The sequence below is a fragment of the Eleutherodactylus coqui genome, chromosome 5 (genome assembly GCF_035609145.1).
Source record: "Eleutherodactylus coqui strain aEleCoq1 chromosome 5, aEleCoq1.hap1, whole genome shotgun sequence".
In the NCBI taxonomy this organism is placed as follows: Eukaryota; Metazoa; Chordata; class Amphibia; order Anura; family Eleutherodactylidae; genus Eleutherodactylus; species Eleutherodactylus coqui.
The window spans coordinates 8,064,921-8,083,605 of NC_089841.1; the positions used below are offsets into that span (position 1 = coordinate 8,064,921).

The 18,685-nt window shown below is 43.5% G+C and overlaps 1 protein-coding gene across 2 annotated transcripts in view; it reads right to left on the bottom strand.

Annotated features, from left to right (window-relative positions):
• Positions 1–1,286: 1,286 nt before the first annotated feature.
• Positions 1,287–18,685, bottom strand: part of LOC136627281 (oocyte zinc finger protein XlCOF22-like) — a 49,026-nt gene continuing 31,627 nt past the window's right edge. For both annotated transcript variants that reach the window (XM_066602265.1, XM_066602266.1), the window contains 2 exons: positions 12,255–12,360; positions 1,287–4,296 (listed from right to left, as the gene is read on the bottom strand). In XM_066602265.1, coding sequence (XP_066458362.1) covers positions 3,179–4,296; positions 12,255–12,360 — 1,224 coding nt within the window. In that variant the 3' untranslated portion in view covers positions 1,287–3,178. The remainder of the gene's footprint in view (positions 4,297–12,254; positions 12,361–18,685) is intronic.

Consider the following 18,685-nt stretch of genomic DNA (forward strand, 5'->3'; position numbering starts at 1 on the left):
CGCCCCATATATACAGTCATCATACATTTCCATCACGTTGTCTTTCCAAAATGTTTTTTTTTCCTGGCTTTCTCTTTGGGAAAGCCCTTTTTCTTGTCCACAGTTCAGTCGGAGTTAGAGAAGAGCCTGGAAAAAACATTTCTCATGGAAACCTATGAAAAAATGAAAGGCTTGTTCTTGAATAAATTATCCCCAGACCAGAGCTTCAACCACAAGACTGTGCAGGTCAAGACAGTAAGGACTTCAATCCTACTGCTACTACTGAGGCATCGAAAGAATGAAAAACACAGATCTTCCACGCTAGTGTTGTCGGTACCTTGATGCTGTAATTAATCCCTCGGGATCCGTTTCCCAGTTTCCAAAAAAATTTATTAAAAGTCCAAATTGACAAATAAAAGTAACAAAGACGGTAACGCAGACAGACATGCGACGCGTTTCGGCGTTCAAAATGACGCCCTTCTCAAGCATATAGTGTAATCCCAATGTTGTCATATATATCATAGCTTACCTTGTGGAGCTGATGACAGGACGTCATGGCGCTGAACGCTGGTCGACCATGAACTGAGGCATCGATCAGCGTCAAGCCTTCCGGCTTGCCGTATTCAGGGCTGTAATGCGCATGTGCCCAAAATAGTGGAACGCACTTGCGTGTCACCTATCCAGGGCATGCGTTGTTTGTCATCAATCCCCACAGACTAGGCCTCGGAAATAGCTTAACTGAGCATGCAGATTGAGATCCAGAGGACTTAACCGTGTCCCAAACAGACTCCATGTTTCCTATATACGTCATATAATAACTGTTTAATTCAGCTCCCGTTCTATGTAATGAATACCATATCCAACCTATATACTACATTTTACTGTAAACATCAACACATTTCATTAAATTCCCATCCTCTTCAGTAAATGAATACAATATAAAAGCCCTACAGATAAATACCTTAATGACTAATATATTCATTACCAACTAAATCAATATCATGCACCATAAAATGCAAATATTAAAAACCAATAACTGGGTATCAAAAAGGCTGATTTAATAAATGTATAAAAATAGATGACCTGGGAAAAAAGAATTTTTTTTACAACGAAATGGGCTAAAATAAATCTATCTTTCAGTGTCCTCCCTACCCACGAAAAATGAATGCGGAATAACACTGAGGCATCGGTGAGGGATCCTGTGAGAATTGGCTAAATTACTTGTCCTCTAGATGCCTTTGATCGTAGGCGGCTCTCCAGTTGATTCACCCAGAGAACAGGCCACAGATGTTTACAGAAGCCTCCCAGAATGTTTAATAGTTGTTTTTATTTATATAGCACCAACATATTCTACCACATTGTACAATTCTGAGGAAATGTACAAAGTCAGGCATTCCATAATTAAACTATTAACAATCTGAACAATAAGATTGATGGCCCTGCTCACCAGAGCTTACAATCTAAGAAGAAATAAGGGTGACGTAAGAGTTTGTTTAGTCTATGAGGCATTAGGGAGGAAGGGGCATTAGGGTTAGGCGGCAGAGCTTAAATCAACGAGGAGTTAAGGGTTACACAAGATGTATAAAACTACTTGCTCTGTACAATGGATCCACCATATATTTAATAAATATGGTAGCATACGTAAAGCTGTATGTGCCGATCACCAGCCAGTCTCTATGTACAATTTTATAGTGCGTTTGGGGGGGGTGGATACTGTGCTGAGAGAGGGTGTAGTAATGGGATAAATGGGAAAGAATATGGAATAAAATATGCCTCCCCTAAAGAGATGGGTTTTTAAAATTATGGATAGTGGTGATTAACCTGATAGTCTGGGGTAGCGCATTCCAGGGAACGGATGCAGCTCAGGTAAAGCCTTAGCGACAGCAGTGGGAGGTTTGAACTATGGTGGAACTTAATCTATTAGTCATTAGCAGAACAAAAAACACGGCCAAGTGTTGAACAGAGATGATGGAGCAGATATAGGGCAGCACCGTGGAGAGCTTTATGGATGACAGTGATCAGTTTAATTTGTATTCTAAAGGACCATTAACATGTAACGATTATCGCTCAAAGTTCGTTAAAACAAATTAATCTGAGTGATTATCATTCAGGGTAATAGCAGGGAATTTTTTTTTTAAATCGCCCACTTGTTTGCGCTTGTTTAAGATAACTGAGAGGTCAGCTGAAAAAAAAAAAAACCTCGCTGGGTTCTCATGCAGTGTAAATGGTCCCCGCTTGGCACTTCCCAAAGGAGGTGAAGCACGGAAGGAGAAATGGACGAGAAGCCCACGGCAAGTCTTTTAGTTTGAATGCTCTGCGCGAGTGACATCAGAACTTGAGCAGTCATTTAAAAGACTGTCAGCCCACGTAAAAAGGCTCTAAAGCAGAGAGGCAATCGATGCGGTGGCTCACAAAAAGAGAAGTCTGGCTGCTGCATCCAGGATGAATTGGAGAGGGGAGCATTTAGGGGATAAGCAATCAGTAGTGGATGACAGTAGTCAAGGTGAGAATGGATCAGGGCAACAATAACTTTTGCTGCATCTACACAAAGAAAAGGTCTGCTTCTGGGGAGGTTTTTGAGGTGCAGGTGACATATAGTCTGTATTTCTATTCATAGGGTCAAGTTGGACACCATTAGCCTCTTCTTTGCTTTCTTCCACCCATCTAGAACCAACTCGTTGAGACTGGAATTTATCAAGAACACTTTTTTCTGTGCTTTGAGTTCTGAAACATGTCATCCTGGATGGATCTTGGTTTCTTCACCTCCTTTACATCCATGGCACTACGAACCGCTTTAAGCAGTAAGCAACATTCCTGGTGACACATTCAGCCTCACCCCTTTGATAATAAAGCTCTTTTTTCCCCTACAACCAAAATACTTTTCCTCTATGGATATCAATCACAGATGACCTCAGGGAAGTATAATTTAGCAGATTGACGCTAATTTTACCAAAACAAAACCCCCAACACGCTTATTGACTGTTACGGCTATAAGTAACCTTTATTTTTCCACTTGTAACATTTGCTACATTCCAACCAAAAATGTGGTTTATTAGGCGTGTAAATTCTGCGTGGAATGGCAAAATTTTACTTTGTTGTAAAACATTTTTCCACATATAGTTCATCAAAATATCTGTTCCCCTGTGTGAATTCTCTGATGATCCCAAAGTCTGGCTTTATGGAGAACTCATTTCCCATGTTATGAACCTGAATGGGACTTCGCTCCTGTGTGAGTTTTCTGATGTTTACCAAGAGTTGATCTTTGAGCAAAACACTTCCCACATTCTGAACATGAATACGGCTTTTCTCCTGTGTGAATTCTCTCATGAGTAACAAGATTTGATTTCTTTATAAAGCATCTCCCACACAGCGTACACGAAAATGGCTTCTCCCCTGTGTGACTTTTCTGATGATTTCTAAGTCTAGCTTTAGTAACAAAGCATTTCCCACATTCTGAACATGAATATGGTTTCTCCCCTGTGTGACTTCTCTGATGTTTAACAAGATCTGATTGATATATAAAACATTTCCCACATTCTGAACATGAATATGGCTTCTCCCCTGTGTGACTTCTCTGATGTTTAACAAGATCTGACTGATGGGTAAAACACTTTCCACATTCTGAACATAAAAACGGCTTCTCTCCAGTGTGAATTCTCTGATGTTTAACCAGACTTGATTTTTCCGTAAAGCACTTTTTACATTCTGAACAGGAATACGGCTTTTCCCCTGTGTGAATTCTCTGATGTTTCACAAGATCTGATTGATGTGTGAAGCATTTCCCACATTCTGAACATGAATACAATTTCTCTCCTGTGTGGGTTCTCTCATGTCTGACTAGACTTGAATTATCTGTAAAGCACTTCCCACATAGCGAACATGAAAATGGTTTTTCTCCTGTGTGAATTCGGTCATGTCTAGCAAGACTTGATTTATCTATAAAACACTTCCCACATAGGAAACAGGAAAATGCTTTCTCTTCTGTGTGAGTTCTCTCATGTCTAACCATACTAGATTTATCTGTAAAGCACTTTCCACATTCTGAGCAGGAGTACGGCTTCTCCCCTGTGTGAACTCTGTGTGCAAAAGGCCCAGAGAATTTTTTGAGCTGTTTATCACCAGGACCGCTTTCAGCCCCTGTCAAACTTGTACTTGTAGTCACAATATGTGATCGATTAGAAGATTCTGCATCAATAGGATATGACCGATCTGTACTGTGAACGTGTGGATGTACATCAACAAGGTTTGCTCCTAAGGTGGGCTGTGGAATATCTTCATAAATTTCTGACAACCTGAAGTTTCCCATGGAGCGAGTTTCTGTTATAGAAGTACAAAAAACATTGATATTAGTAATTTTTTTTTTAAGCCACAGACAAATTTAACATTCGCATTAGACTGAAGGAAACATGCAGTCTTAACTGTAGTTTCGGGTCCAGTTTTTTGAGCCAAAAGAAGTAGTACACTATAAGCCGTGGCTTTTGAATCCACTGCTGGTTGAGGCTCTAAGTAAACGCCACCAAAAACTGCAAGTTAAAGGGGTTGTCTCGAGGAAGCAGTGATTTTTTTTTTTTTGCCCAGTCCCCCTTATTAAGCATACATTACTAAGCCCCCCTGTAAATGACTTTTCTAGCTGGTTTGTACTTACAGTTCCAGCAACTTATAAAAATTTTCCCAAGATGGCCGCCGGCTTTTTTCCCATCGCTTGCTGTAGCCCGACGTCCGCGCTCCTGAGACGCTACCAGCTGTGTCTCCCTGACAACCAGACGCCCCGCAGCCGCCAACCGGACCCCTGGATTGAACGCGGCCGACCACGGCACACAGTCACCCACCGCCAGGCAGCAGGTAACCGGCGCTAGACCCCTGACAACAGACAAAGGCCCCCCCGGCCCAGCGGCAGCCCCCCCCCGGCCCATCACTTACCTGGGCGGCAGGACGGCGGGACAGCTGGGCGGCTTCTCGGGACAGCTGGGCGGCTCAAGTTTCTGCACCTTCCTCTAAGAGAGGATGGTAGCAGAATGGCCGCTCCAGCGCGCTCCCGAGAAGTGACAGCTCGTCTGCGCATGCGCAGAAGAGCTGTAGCGGCTAGCAGGCTGAAGCAGCTCGTGCTGAGAGCAGAAGACCGGACTGCGCAAGCGCGTCTAAAAAAGCAAGCTGCCAGCGAATTTAGACGGAACCATGGAGACGAGGACGCTAGCAACGGAGCAGGTAAGTGAATAACTTCTGTATGGCTCATATTTAATGCACGATGTACATTACAAAGTGCATTAATATGGCCATACAGAAGTGTATAGACCCACTTGCTGCCGCGAGACAACCCCTTTAATTCCTTCTTCAGCACATTACATTTTAGCAGTAACAAAGCCTAGGCTTGTGGTCTACACCAAGACAATACTTGGATTACATAAACTTAACTTGAAAAAACATGAAAAAAAATATTGACCACCACAAGTTCGTTTAGCAATTATGCCCATCCTCTGCCAACATATCTGGAATAGTAATTAAGAGATACGAGCTATCAGCTGGTAGCTGCCAGCTAAATGAGAGGTATGAAACTTGTTCAGTGAAAGGCTGTTTTCTGATAGGAAACATCTGCAATAGAAAATCACAGCAGCCGCGAGGTTATCAGATTCCTCTCTGGTGGCCTGAAGGTGCCAACAACAGAATTTGGATGTTCTAAGAGGAGTTTTCAGCTGGAAGGCCCCTGCTCTAGGACTATAAACACTAAGGTGCGTTAAAGGGATTGTCCAGTTGTAAACTATTTACGGCATATTAGAATTAGTAAACAGTAGTAGGAGTGGAGGGGGAATGGACTATTATTTTTAAGGTTGTCCCAATTAATGTTACCGATAGTAGTTCTAAGATGATCAAATTTTGCTTTACTAAAGTTTAGTTTATTCGTCGCTCCCTGATAAGGCTTCCTATTGAATGACAGCTGGAAGTTGATTATATTGTGGTCACTGTTCCCCAAGTGCCCCCCAACCTGTACCCCCTTTATTTGGTCCGGTTTGTTAGTTAGTACTAAGTCCAGAATGGCCCTCCCTCTCGTTGGCTCCTGCACAAGTTGGGTAAGGTAGTTATCGTTAATGGTTTTCAAGAACTTATCACCCCTATGAGATTTGCAGGTTTCGTTTTCCCATATTATATCTGGATAATTAAAGTCCCCCATGATAATTACTTTGTTGCGGTTTGACACCTCTTCTATCTGCCTTAATAAAGTTTCTGTTTCTTCTGTTGCTTTTGGTGGTCTATAGAAAAACCCCATCAAGATTTTATTTTTCCCTCCCTGTATTTCTACCCACAGAGATTCCACCTGTTCGTTTCCTACTCCTATATCCTCCCGTAGCCTCGGCTTCAAGTTCGATTTAACGTACAGACATACCCCTTCCCCTTTTTGTTCTCCACGGTCTCTTCTGAAGAGGTTGTAACCCTGTGAATTCACCGCCCAATCGCACTTATCATCAAGCCAGGTTTCCGTTATTCCGACTATATCATAGTTTTCATCGGTCATTCTCGCTTCAAGCTCACCCACTTTACTGATCAGACTTCTTGCATTCGTTGCCATACAATTTATACGGTTGCTGTTGATCTTTATATTCATTTTGCTAATAATGGTACTATTGGCGGCGGTTCTGTTAGTTCTAACTGTACTAACCCCACCCCCTGCTCGACCCCCATCCCCATTGCTTAGACCCAGGTCGCTAGCTACACTGACTACTTGCCCCCCCCCCCCCCAGTCTCTAGTTTAAACACTCCTCCAGCCTTCTAGCCATCTTCTCCCCCAGCACAGCTGCACCCTCCCCATTGAGATGCAGCCCATCCCTATGGTAGAGCCTGTAGCCGACAGCAAAGTCAGCCCCGTTCTCCAGGAACCCAAACCCATCTTTTTTACACCAACTCCGGAGCCACTTGTTTACCTCTCTGAGATCCTGCTGCCTTTCTGGACCCCAATGAGGTTTTATGGCTTTTATGACAATCCTGAAATTGCTTTAGTATTGGATAGGGCACCTCCTAATATCCAAACAATGAAACCCATCTTCTGTAGAATGTTTGGGGCGTGGGCAAAAGGAAGGCAACTGCTATGAAAGTAACTGCTTAGAAAAAAAATTAGAAAAGCCAATCTAAACCTTAAAGGGTTATTCTGGAAGGATGAAGTTATTCCCTATCTTCGGGATGGGGAAGAATTAGTCGACTGGTGGGGTCCAACTACTGGGACCGGACAGATTCTGAGAAGGGTCCGCTCAGTTCCCAAAGGAATGTAGCAAGGCTGTGCATGTGCGCCGCCGCTTCAATCATTTCAATGAGAGCACTGGAAATTGCAAACAATTTGAGCTCTGCAATTTCTGGTGCTGCCCTTGAAATGAATAGTGTGGCAGTGCATGACCTCTGCTCCATTTACTTGGAGACCAACCAGACCCCAGTTCTGGGGGATTAGTGGGGGTCCCAGTGGTTGGATACCCACCAGCAAGTTATTCCCTATCCTGCGGATAGGGAATAACAACGTCATCCTCCTGGAACAGCCCATGAAATTAGTTTTCCCGTTAAGTGGCAAATCTTTATTTTTTATTTTGAAAAACCGATTTGAGGAGGTTTATATTGTCTAGAACAGCATTTACCTGAATGTAGAAACAATTCTGACATTCACCGCTCCTAATATTTACTGTCCTATAAATAGGAGGCTGCCCCCTAATGTGCAAGGATTGTATGAATCACAGGTCTATCGTTTAACCCCTTGAGTGGCACGCCCGGAAAATTTCCGGGCTATGTATCACTATGGGAGCTGCAGAGCACAATGCCACAAGCTGTGACATTGTGCTCTGCCTGCACAGTCCCACAGAGAACAAAGCAAGGGCTTTGAAAAACCAGCAGAAGATATTGCCGACATGTCGGCAATGTCCTGCTTTGTTTACAGGTTGCCATAGAGACCATCGGCTTGTCAGAAGCAAGCCGATGGTCTCTGTGGCAGGGAGAGCTTGGTGCTTGGCTGTCAGAGGACAGCTAGGTACCTGCTCTTACAGCAGAGATCAGAGAAAACCTCCGATCTCTGCTGTGTTAACCCTTTACATGCTGCAGTCTATGTGACTGCAGCATGTAAAGGGTTGTCACTGCAGCATGTAAAGGGCTGTCACCATCAGAACCCCGGAATGTGATCAGGGGTCCTGATGGGTCCCTGTGGAAGTCCCCTAAAGGGAGAAAAAATAAATAAATTTTTTTTAAAATTAAAAAAAAAAAAGTAAAAAAATTATTAAAAAAATAAAAACAACACTTGTCTCCCTTTACTTTGTAAAAAATCAAAAATACAATCACACATGTGGTATCCGTGTGCGTCGTAATGACCCAGAGAAGGAAGTTAATACATTATTTAACCCCTTAATGACATGGCCCCTTTTTTTCTTTTTTCCCCATTTCTTTTTTTCCTCCCCCCTGTTTAAAAAAATCACAACTTGTCCCGCAAAAAACAAGCCCTCATACGGCCATGTCAATGGAAAAATGAAAAAGTTATGGCTCTTGAGACGCAACTGCAAAACTAGTTGAAATTCAATGATTAGACCATTTTAAAAAACCTGCTCTGGTGGGTCTGACAGGGTGGTAGGAAACCCGCCACTCAAGGGGTTAAGACAATATTACACTTATATATATTCAAAAATAGACAGATAAAGAAACTTACTAATATACAATATTAATCAGACAGTAATTACTTATAAACTTCGGGAAACATTGTGTGCATAAGGTAACACCACAGTTTGTACAGAAAGTCAGAGGTTTGCCTTTGCAGTTAGCGAACCAACACCTTCTTTGCTTTTCTCTTTTTCCAGTAAAGTGTCCTTCTCCATCTAACCTCCCACTATCTAATGTTTTTACCCTAGAAGATTGTGTGGTCATTGGCCGACCAATACTGCGTCGCGCATTGACTCCAAGTTTGAGGTAGGCGACGGCGATATATCGTCTGAAATCTTTGACACTTTTCTTCTTAGTTGACACCTTATTGTAGATGGTAACGGCACGGACCACAGCCATATCCATAATTCTAGTGAAGATAGGCCAATACTATTTCTTTCCCCGTATAGCTTTACAATGCTTTTCTAATATCCAGTCATGCCTAGCAACTCCTCCCATTGTCTCTTTGTCCCCTGCCATGCCTTGACACGGATGCCAACGGTTCAATAGTACCACAATTAGATGCCACTGAACTCATCTGTTGTCTTTCCACTGTAGAATCGCTATCAAAATAAAAATGGTAATAGCCTGTCCTCCATTATTTCATTAGATACAAGGGGACAGTAAGCAGTACGGTTTTCCCTAATTGTCCCACTTGTTCGAATGCCTAAATTTGTCAAGTTAACTAACAAATCATAGCTGGTGAAAAAAGTTATCAAAAACTATTTTGTGGCTGTTGTGATCTTGGACGGGCAGTAGCATTTTTTTGACCACTTGAGACCCTAGACTATCTTTAGGAGTCGCATCATTTTGGCTGGGTACTTCTTCACCACAAAGGTCGAAATTGTAGTAAAAGCCATCGGTGCCACATAATGCCCGAAACTTGTATCCAAATCGTACTGGCTTTCCTTTGATAAATTGCTTTAGGGAAGAGCGCCCATAATATCTCACTATCATCTCAGCAATTGACAAACTTTCATCAAAGATGCTGTCTTTCTGAAAACTGTGGTTCACTTTTGTTATGAGCTTCCGTATCCTGAATACTCGATCATTCTGGTTAGCGTTAGCTTCACTGTTATCGGCAAAATGTAACATAGCTTTCCCTTGAAGATATGTTTTTTTGTGTCATCGGATTTTTGACCAAAGGATCCATCAAATCTTCTTCTGAGCAGTCATCTTTTTGGCTGGGTAGAGTGTGATAACCAGAAAATATAAGAAACCCAATAAATATTCGCAAATCACCCATTGAAAGATAAAAGGCAGGATTATTTTGCCATTGAGGGGGGCATACTTTCCAGTTTCATCAGCAATAAACTCAAGTGGATCAAGTGAAATGAACTCAAAAAGCCTTACTGGCGTAAAATCCTGAACTTTTTCTGAAAGTTTTTCAAAAATACTGTTTCCATAATTTACCTATCCTTCCCGAATAACACATATTTGCCTTGCTTCAGGAAGCTCTGTCCTTTTTAGACTTTTTTTTGCTGACTTTTTGATTGGTTTTGGACATTTAGTAGTTTGTCTCCCAGATGAGGAGCTATGAATTGCATCTGGGGGAATCTACTCTTCATCAGAGCTTGTAAGGCCCTCCTTGCTACCAGCAGAGTGTTAGTTAGGCCATTTTCACACGGTGATATCGCAGCTTTCTTCACGCAATTTTTGAGCGTCAGCAATGCTTTTTTTCGTGTGCAAAATCATGCATCGCTGCTGCCTGCAGAATTTTATCAAGAGAAGGTCAATAGGAGCTTCTAATGTTAAAAATGTATCACGTCGCTCAAAACAATCGTAAGTTTGTGCTTTGCGATGTGATAAACAAGGAGGCTCCAGAGGGAAACGTGAGGTACAAAATAGCACAAAGATAGAGCGGCCACGATTTTTTTCTCACAACATTGCATTAGTGAAAACATTGCTAATGTGAAGGAAACCATTGAAAGCCACGGGTTTCACAAATGTGTTTTCGTACGCGATCGCATTGCTGAAAAATTGCGCGATTGTGTCACCCATGTGAAGCCTGCCTTACTCTTAGATCCTGAGAGCCCCTAAAGAGAATAGTATTAAAGATGAAAAACATGTGACACTTCTGTGCTGCCCGGGCACAAGATTTATTGCCAATATAACCTGTATGGGACCATCTGGGACGCCAACTTTTATAGCCTACGAGTTTGCATCCATGTCCTCCTGTATCACATCTTGTATCCAGGCTAGAGGCAGTGCAACAGGGTACTGGAGCCTCCATGCCCACCCGTATCCCATCTTGTATCCAAGCTAGAGGTGGGACAAAAGAATACTAGAGCCTCCATGCCCGCATGTATGACATCTTGTATCCAGGATAGAGGCGGTACAACAGGGTACTAGAGCCTCCATGCCCGCCCGTATCACATCTTGTATCCAAGCTAGAGGTGGTACAACAGGTTACTAGAGCCTCCATGCCTGCCTGTATCACGTCTTGTATCCAAGCTAGAGGCGGTACATCAGGGTACTAGAGCCTCCATGCCCCCCGTATCACATCTTGTATCCAAGCTAGATGTGGTACAACAGGGTACTAGAGCCTCCATGTCCGCCCGTATCACATCTTGTATCCAAGCTAGAGGTGGTACAACAGGGTACTAGAGCCTCCATGCCTGCCCCTATCACATCTTGTATCCAAGCTAGAGGTGGTACAACAGGGTACTGGAGCCTCCATGCGCACCTGTATCACATCTTGTAGCCAAGCTAGAGGCGGTACATCAGGGTAGTAGAGCCTCCCTACAAGGGGTCAGTTTTCCACAATAAATAATCCTTTTGCTCTGATATTGTAATCATTTACATCAATGTTACAAATCACAGAGAGAAAGTTTCATCCATCCGACAACTTCTAGGTGAGGAATGTTACTGACAATGAGCGTGTATAATATTACATACACACATTATATTATATATGCGCTCGCACCAAATTTCAGGCTTGTACGACACCGGAAAGTTACATTACATAGGGGTGCAATTAGCATTAAATAATCAGGCTGTGACCCCTTTACGTTTCCCATTTAGGACCTAAAGAATGCTCCTGCCGAAATTTCATGTTTGTTTGACATCGGGAAGTTAGAGAATTAGTGGTGAGTCAGTGAAACGAAAAGAGGGCGCGTCATTACTGGGTACAGAAAAAAACCCAAAAAACGTTGGAAACCTCTCTTAGAATATCGGTAGAGGGGGTTGGGACCTGAGGGGGGAGGAGCAGAGCGCCTTAGGATACTTTGAGCAATTATTCTGGCCATTATTGACTCTTGGAAAACTAGCAATTATCAGTATATTTCTTCCCGTGTGCACATGGGGCCCGAAGGAGCAAGAATCGCTCACTTGTTGGGCTGCTGTTGGGTGCTTCAGCGCTCGACAATCGTTCTGTATAGAGGGACCTTAACACCACATGGTTTTTCCTTGCCAGCCTGAAAGGAACACGCAGTTTGGGGTTAGGCTCTACCTGCCTCCACCACCCATGGCCTCCCTCCTTCAGGTCTCATCAGCCCGATGAGTTACATTCTAAGACTGGTTTCTCACAGGTTACACTGACAGCGGCCATTTTTATTAATTTTCTAGACAGGCCCTTTAAGAAAGCTCTTCATTGACGTTCTCCATCCATTACTACATACCTGTGGTACGATTTACTGGAATCTCCTCCATTTCACTCTGACGGGGGTGATCGGCCATCATCATCACTTCTTCTACCTCCACTTTAATAATGGTCAGATCTTCCTCCTGATTTGACATATGGAGTCATTCAGTACAACATAACAGATTACGGTACATTACCGCTCATTAGTGTCAATACAACCTGCTGATTTCTCTGTAGTTGGATGAACATGGATTGTTTTACATTCACACACATCGTATACAAGTGATTCCTGGGGTTGTATGCGCCTACTTCGTATACGGCTGCAGTGGCGGTAATGCAGATCCCGGACATTAACCCACTTCTCACCGCAGCATTTAAATGGCCCATCTGAGGGAGGGAACATCCTCTGCCTCTCAAATGCTCCCCCGTGGAAGGAGATGGTGCGGTGCCATTCAGCTGTCATGGCATCCTGGCGCGTTGTGAAGACCCCCAAGACTGCCATGTATTTCTGCCTGCCATAAAAATCCAATCTAGGAACACATTATTCATGCTGCATGATGAACTAAAAATTATAGTTTCAGAATTGCTCTTTTTTTGGTCAGTCTCCAAGAAAGAAACCTAACAGAAAAAAAATGATCAAAAGCTCATCTGTACCCCAAAATGGTACCAACAGAAATTACAGCTGCCCCCCCAAAATAAAAGCCTTCACACAAGCCCATTGATAGATAAATAAAGTTATGGTGGTCGGAAGACGGCAAACAGAAAGGTTTTTTTTTTTGAAGTAGCATAACTACCGTATATACTAGAATATAAGCCGAGGCACCTAAGTTTACCATAAAAAAACTGGGAAAACTTAGGTGCCTCGAGTATAAGCCAGCACCCGCAGTGATTTTCAGAGAAGGGCTTTAAATATAAGCCCTTCTGTGAAAATCATCCCAAGTTGTAGTAAAAAATCTATACTTACCTCTCCACCACTGCCGGGGCTCAGGCGCGTCTAGCCGCTTGAATGAATTCAAGGAATGGCCGAGCACTGCTTGTGATTGGCTGAGCACTGTGACCAATCACAGGCAGTGCTCAGCCAATGAGACGCAGCTCTATCAGCAGCCAGGGATTTTAAATCTCCACCTGCTGAAAGAACTTCATTACAGGGACGGGACCCAAGCGGCCAGACGCACTGAGCCCCTGGCAGCAGTGGAGAGGTAAGTATAGATTTTTAAATATTTTTCAAGAACCTCACTTGAGCATAAAAAAAATGTGCTGAAAAAGTCGGCTTATACGCCAGTATATACGGTATATATTTGTTGTCACAGTACTGACCCATAGAATAGAGTTAGGGCATCTTGTTGCACCAAAAACACAAATTTTTGAATGTTTTTCAGCACATTATATTGTACATGAAATGGCGCCGCTGGAAAATACAACTCATTCCCACCTCAAATAAGCCCTCAGTAAGCTACATAAACAAAAAAAAAATATTTAAAAAGTTCAGATTTTTTGAGAGTGGGGAGAAAACAAAAAATATCCACGTCGTCAAGAGATTAACTTGTTCTCCCATCATGTGTCCACCTTTAGAAACAATCACAGCAGTGCGAACTGTCGCCCAACTTATCTAGTTCCATCTCTGATTGTATTTCACGTCCCTTTAGTAATTCCCAAATGGGATTTTGGCTCATAGCTTCCACATCTTGAACACCCTTGTCCAGATGATCTCACAGTAGTTCAAGTGCATTTAGGACTCTTGCGTCATCAAGCCACGTTCTTCAGTCCTTTTGACTGAACATCCTTTTTGCACAGATGGGAGGTAAGTTCTGGTGTTTTGGGTCATTCTCTTGCTGTAGTGTGAAGTTACAACCACTAAACCAGTTGCTGGTAGGCATGGCACGGCACCAAGATGCTGTGGCAGAACTGAACAGTCTACAACTTCAATTGTTAGCGAGTCATAAACCACATTGCCTCCAAAGCATCCCCAGACTACATTGGAGCCTCCTTCATGCTAGACTGTGAGCTTCATGTAAGCATGAAGCTGCCACCGGTCATACCAGGAATGAACTTGTGCCTCCAAGACCCAAACATCGATTAGTCTGTGGAAAGATCAGTCTTCCACCGACTAGTGGTGCAGCTCATTTCCTCAATTTTTTGCCCTGAATAGCCTCTTCTTTTTCTTAAATGGGTTTCGGCAATGGTTTTCGGGGAGCAACCCAATCCATTCAAGCCCCTGGCTAGAAAATGCCATTTGACGGTCACAGCGCGCACACTTTTCCTTCTTTTTTTCATTGGAGCAGTACGGATCCGATGAGCCGTTCATGAATTTGCTCCATGTGCAACACTCTGATAGATGTGTCCTGCTGTTCGATGAAGTCGAGGGTCGATCCTGAATATTCTTGGAGGTACACTGCGCGCTACCAGAACAATCCTCCTCTAGGCGAGTCTCCAGGTCTCTTTACACACGCTATACTCTGCGTTTCTCTAAAACACTAAGACAGATCGCCGTTTCATGACTAACCCTCAGCTGTGGACGGCATTGTTACACTTCCGTGGACGTGGGGTCTCAGTCTCCCATATATTGTGGTTGTCTTTTTTCGCAATGATGAACTGGATGTTTACAATAACTGGTTTATTAATTAAACACGTAGAAATAATAACTCTTTATTTACATGTTAGTAATGTTAACTAATAAAGAACTGTAGGAACTTTAGTCCTTGGCCTCATGCCCATGGCCAGGTGGGATCCCGACTGCGAAATCAGACCTGATGCCCCCCAGAGACCCTATGCTCACCAATCCGGTTTCAGTGGCGTCTTGGGCAGCGCGTATGCACAGTGCAGGATGCTGCCGTGGCGCCAGCGATAACGTGAGTTCACAGCGATTTAAAAATTGACATTTTGGATTCGCCTTCCTTTAGATGGCTTCCAATGACTGCAATGTAAGCCGTCCATGCGAGTTTCCACACAAAATAGAGCATGCTGCATTTTTTTCCCCCCCGCGACTGGGCAGGGGAGAATCTTTTAACATGGCTGGTCTATGGACAGACATTGCTGCAGAGTTCGCGGTGGGCGTCTGGCTGTGAATTCTGCAGCGATAATCTGTCCGTGGGCACTGGGCCTGAACTGACTTGATATCCCTTTGAGCAACTTGTTAAAGGGGTTGTCCCGCGAAAGCAAGTGGGGGTATACACTTCTGTATGGCCATATTAATGCACTTTGTAATGTACATTGTGCATTAATTATGAGCCATACAGAAGTTATTCACTTACCTGTTCTGTTGCTAGCGTCCCCGTCTCCATGGTGCCGTCTAATTTCAGCGTCTAATCGCCCGATTAGACGCGCTTGCGCAGTCCGGTCTTCTCCCTTCCGAATGGGGCCGCTCGTGCCGGAGAGCTGCTCCTTGTAGCTCCGCCCCGTCACATGCGCCGATTCCAGCCAATCAGGAGGCTGGAATCGGCAATGGAGCGCACAGAGCCCACGGTGCACCATGGGAGAAGACCCGCGGTGCATCGCGGGTGAAGATCCCGGCGGCCATCTTACTAAGGTAAGTAAGAAGTCGCGGGAGCGCGGGGATTCGGGTAAGTACTGGACGGTTTTTTTTTTTTACCCCTGCATCGGGTTTGTCTCGCGCCGAACGGGGGGGGCTATTGAAAAAAAAAAAAAAAACGTTTCGGCGCAGGACAACCCCTTTAAATCTAAGCCAAGTCCTTTTGTTCTAGTAACACTCTTCTGTTAACCCTAGATCCCTCTAACATATTACAGTTACACGGTTACTACATAGTAACAAAATAAAATGTAAATATTTTATATATTGTATTTATTAGTGAAAAAGTAACTTCTGTGAAAGGAAACTGATAGATTTTAGGGAAACTGGAACAGTGTGGTCGCCATAAATGGCCGTGCTGCAGTCATGGCATGAGAACTTGGTTACCATGTGCTTCCGGTATGGACAAAATGCGACAATGTTGCATTTGTTTGGTTGTGCTTGAGAACTTCTTGCCACAACACTCTCAATTTTAAAATATCTTTGATACTTCTTTAATATCCCTCCTTAAAGTCACAGTATCGAAGCGTTCCCCAACCACGGCTCAGTGAGAGGATCTACCAAACGTTGCACAAACGCTCTACCTTTCAATGGCTTTCGTTGTCTCACCATGTTAGACACATGAATTAGGTAAGGTGTTGATCATGCAGATTCAGGAGGTTATAAAATATGCCTGGAGGCCATCTATTTGTTTGGCGGTGGCAACTCGTGGCTGAGCTCATCTGGCCGACCGTATCTACAGCCCCTTTGGTGATAGAAATGGATCATTTCAGCCTTTTTCGTAGTGGGGTTGATGTCCGGCTGATCGTAAACAGTGGAAAGCAGAAAAACCACTTTGTTAGACTTCTGCTTATACGACACCAGAGTCTTCTTGGTGTCATAAACATACATTTAGGTGCCGATATTTCTAGTTTTTGAATTGTCCATCTCTGGGGGGGATCGCTCATTTATTGCGGTGTAACGTGCCGACGATTGATTCCTTGTAAGGAGGCTGCAGCTGTCCGTGGTTATGTTTGTTTGTTCCGTGGACAGGCTCACAGAGTTGCTTCACAGAATATGTGGCTAGAGGCATGTTTCCACAGTTTGTCCCTTTATCTAAATATGGCGTAGCATTACAAACATATCTAGAGTTTGAGTCAGTGACTATGGCAATCTTGATACCATATTTGTGAGGCTTGTTGGGTTTCTACATGCGAAATGGGCAGCGACCTCGTAAGCCAACTAATTGTTCATCGACTGTCAGATAGGAACTTCTTCAAAAACTAAAATGTATCCGATGCTGCCCCCTCTTATCTGGTGGCTCCATCGTCAAGCCGACAGCATCAGAGCAGGAAGCCGAATCTCTCAGCACTCCTAGACACCCTGTAAACATGGCCGTTTCAAGTCGAAGAAAATTGTAGGAGGCAAATGGTGACTTTTTATAGCCGCTGATTGAAGGAGAAGACTAAACAATGCTTTCATTTCATTCGCCGATGTACAAGAACTAGTAGGCAACAACTCCTTATACTTCTTGTTCTTCAAATAGACTTCAGCATCGGTGTATACTACAACCTGGTCAATCATTTCATCAGATGTAAACAGATGAAATAATGGAATTGGATCAACCGTATCTCTTGCTTCATTTAAAGGTCCAGGTATAAAATGGACAACGTTACGAGCGGATGTACGAGTTCTTGTGCTGCGTGGCTTGGTTGTCCTTCCCGTGATGTATCACCAGGTTTTGATGTGAAGATACAGATAGGGATTGCTGGGAAAGCTGGGAAGAGTCATCATTACGGTCTATGATCAAATTTCTGTTTCGGTTGCGCCCGACAACATTCATCTCTTCATCAGAAGAGACCGACAATGATTCTTCACCTTCATCCGTTGTTTATGTGCTGGTCTTCCCCCTAGCTGTCATCACATTCAGGGTCTGAAGTCCACCAGATTGGTGCATCAGTAGTACTTCATCATCGTCCTTATTGGATTCATTCAAAATCTGCAATATTCTCTCTTGGTCACTTATCAAATCCATCAAAAACAATAAAAGCAGCCTTTACAAATGTTCAAATACATAAATATATATGTATATATATCCACCCATTACATATTTATTATGGTACAAAGATAATTCAATTAATTGAAATCTATTTATAATTACTTTACATGATCAATAATCAGAATAATTCGGAACATGGCCCGAGTCACTTCTCACACGTAAATCACTAAATATTAGTCAGGGAAACTAACATTTCATGGAATCTCCGGAGGTGGCGTGCGCACGAGATGCATACATTCGGGTCACTAATTTGCTCAATTAAGAAGGTGGGGAAGTAGCGGGAACACACCTAGACACCGAACGCGTCGGGGGTCTGTAGTCTAGGGTTAGGATCACCACACAAATTCCAGTTGTGCTTCAAGTATTCAAGGCGGTTCAACAGAAGTTGTGTGTTCTCATATGAACGGCTCGTCTGATGGGTATAGAAGGGTAGATATTGTGCAGCAAAACAGCCTTCAAGCTCAAGTCTGAGGAGTCAATAGACAATCGCCATTCTGTTGGGCCGCGCTTGCATCGAAGAGCACAAAACAATCCACCGATGTCACAGCAAAAGGTCAGACTGTCCGCTTTGGTAAAATACTTTGTCAAATCTTCATCACGGTGCCGAAATATTGAAATTTTCGTACTGGATGACAAAAGAATCCATCCTGACATCCTAGATCCAAGCAGCTCTGCCGGACTCTGCCGGAGATATTAAATGAGGATCGCTGGATGCTGATGGCACAAAGTCAGGATCAGCTTCCGTCTGCATCTGATCGCCATCATCGCCTGCCTCCTCATCCTCTAGTGTCCATGCCTAACAGGAAGGCTGTCATCATGTGGCACTGGGCCTCATTGCCGATGGAAGGTTCGGGGACTCAATAAGCTTCCTGGTTTTTGATGAATATCCGGACACATTCGTCAT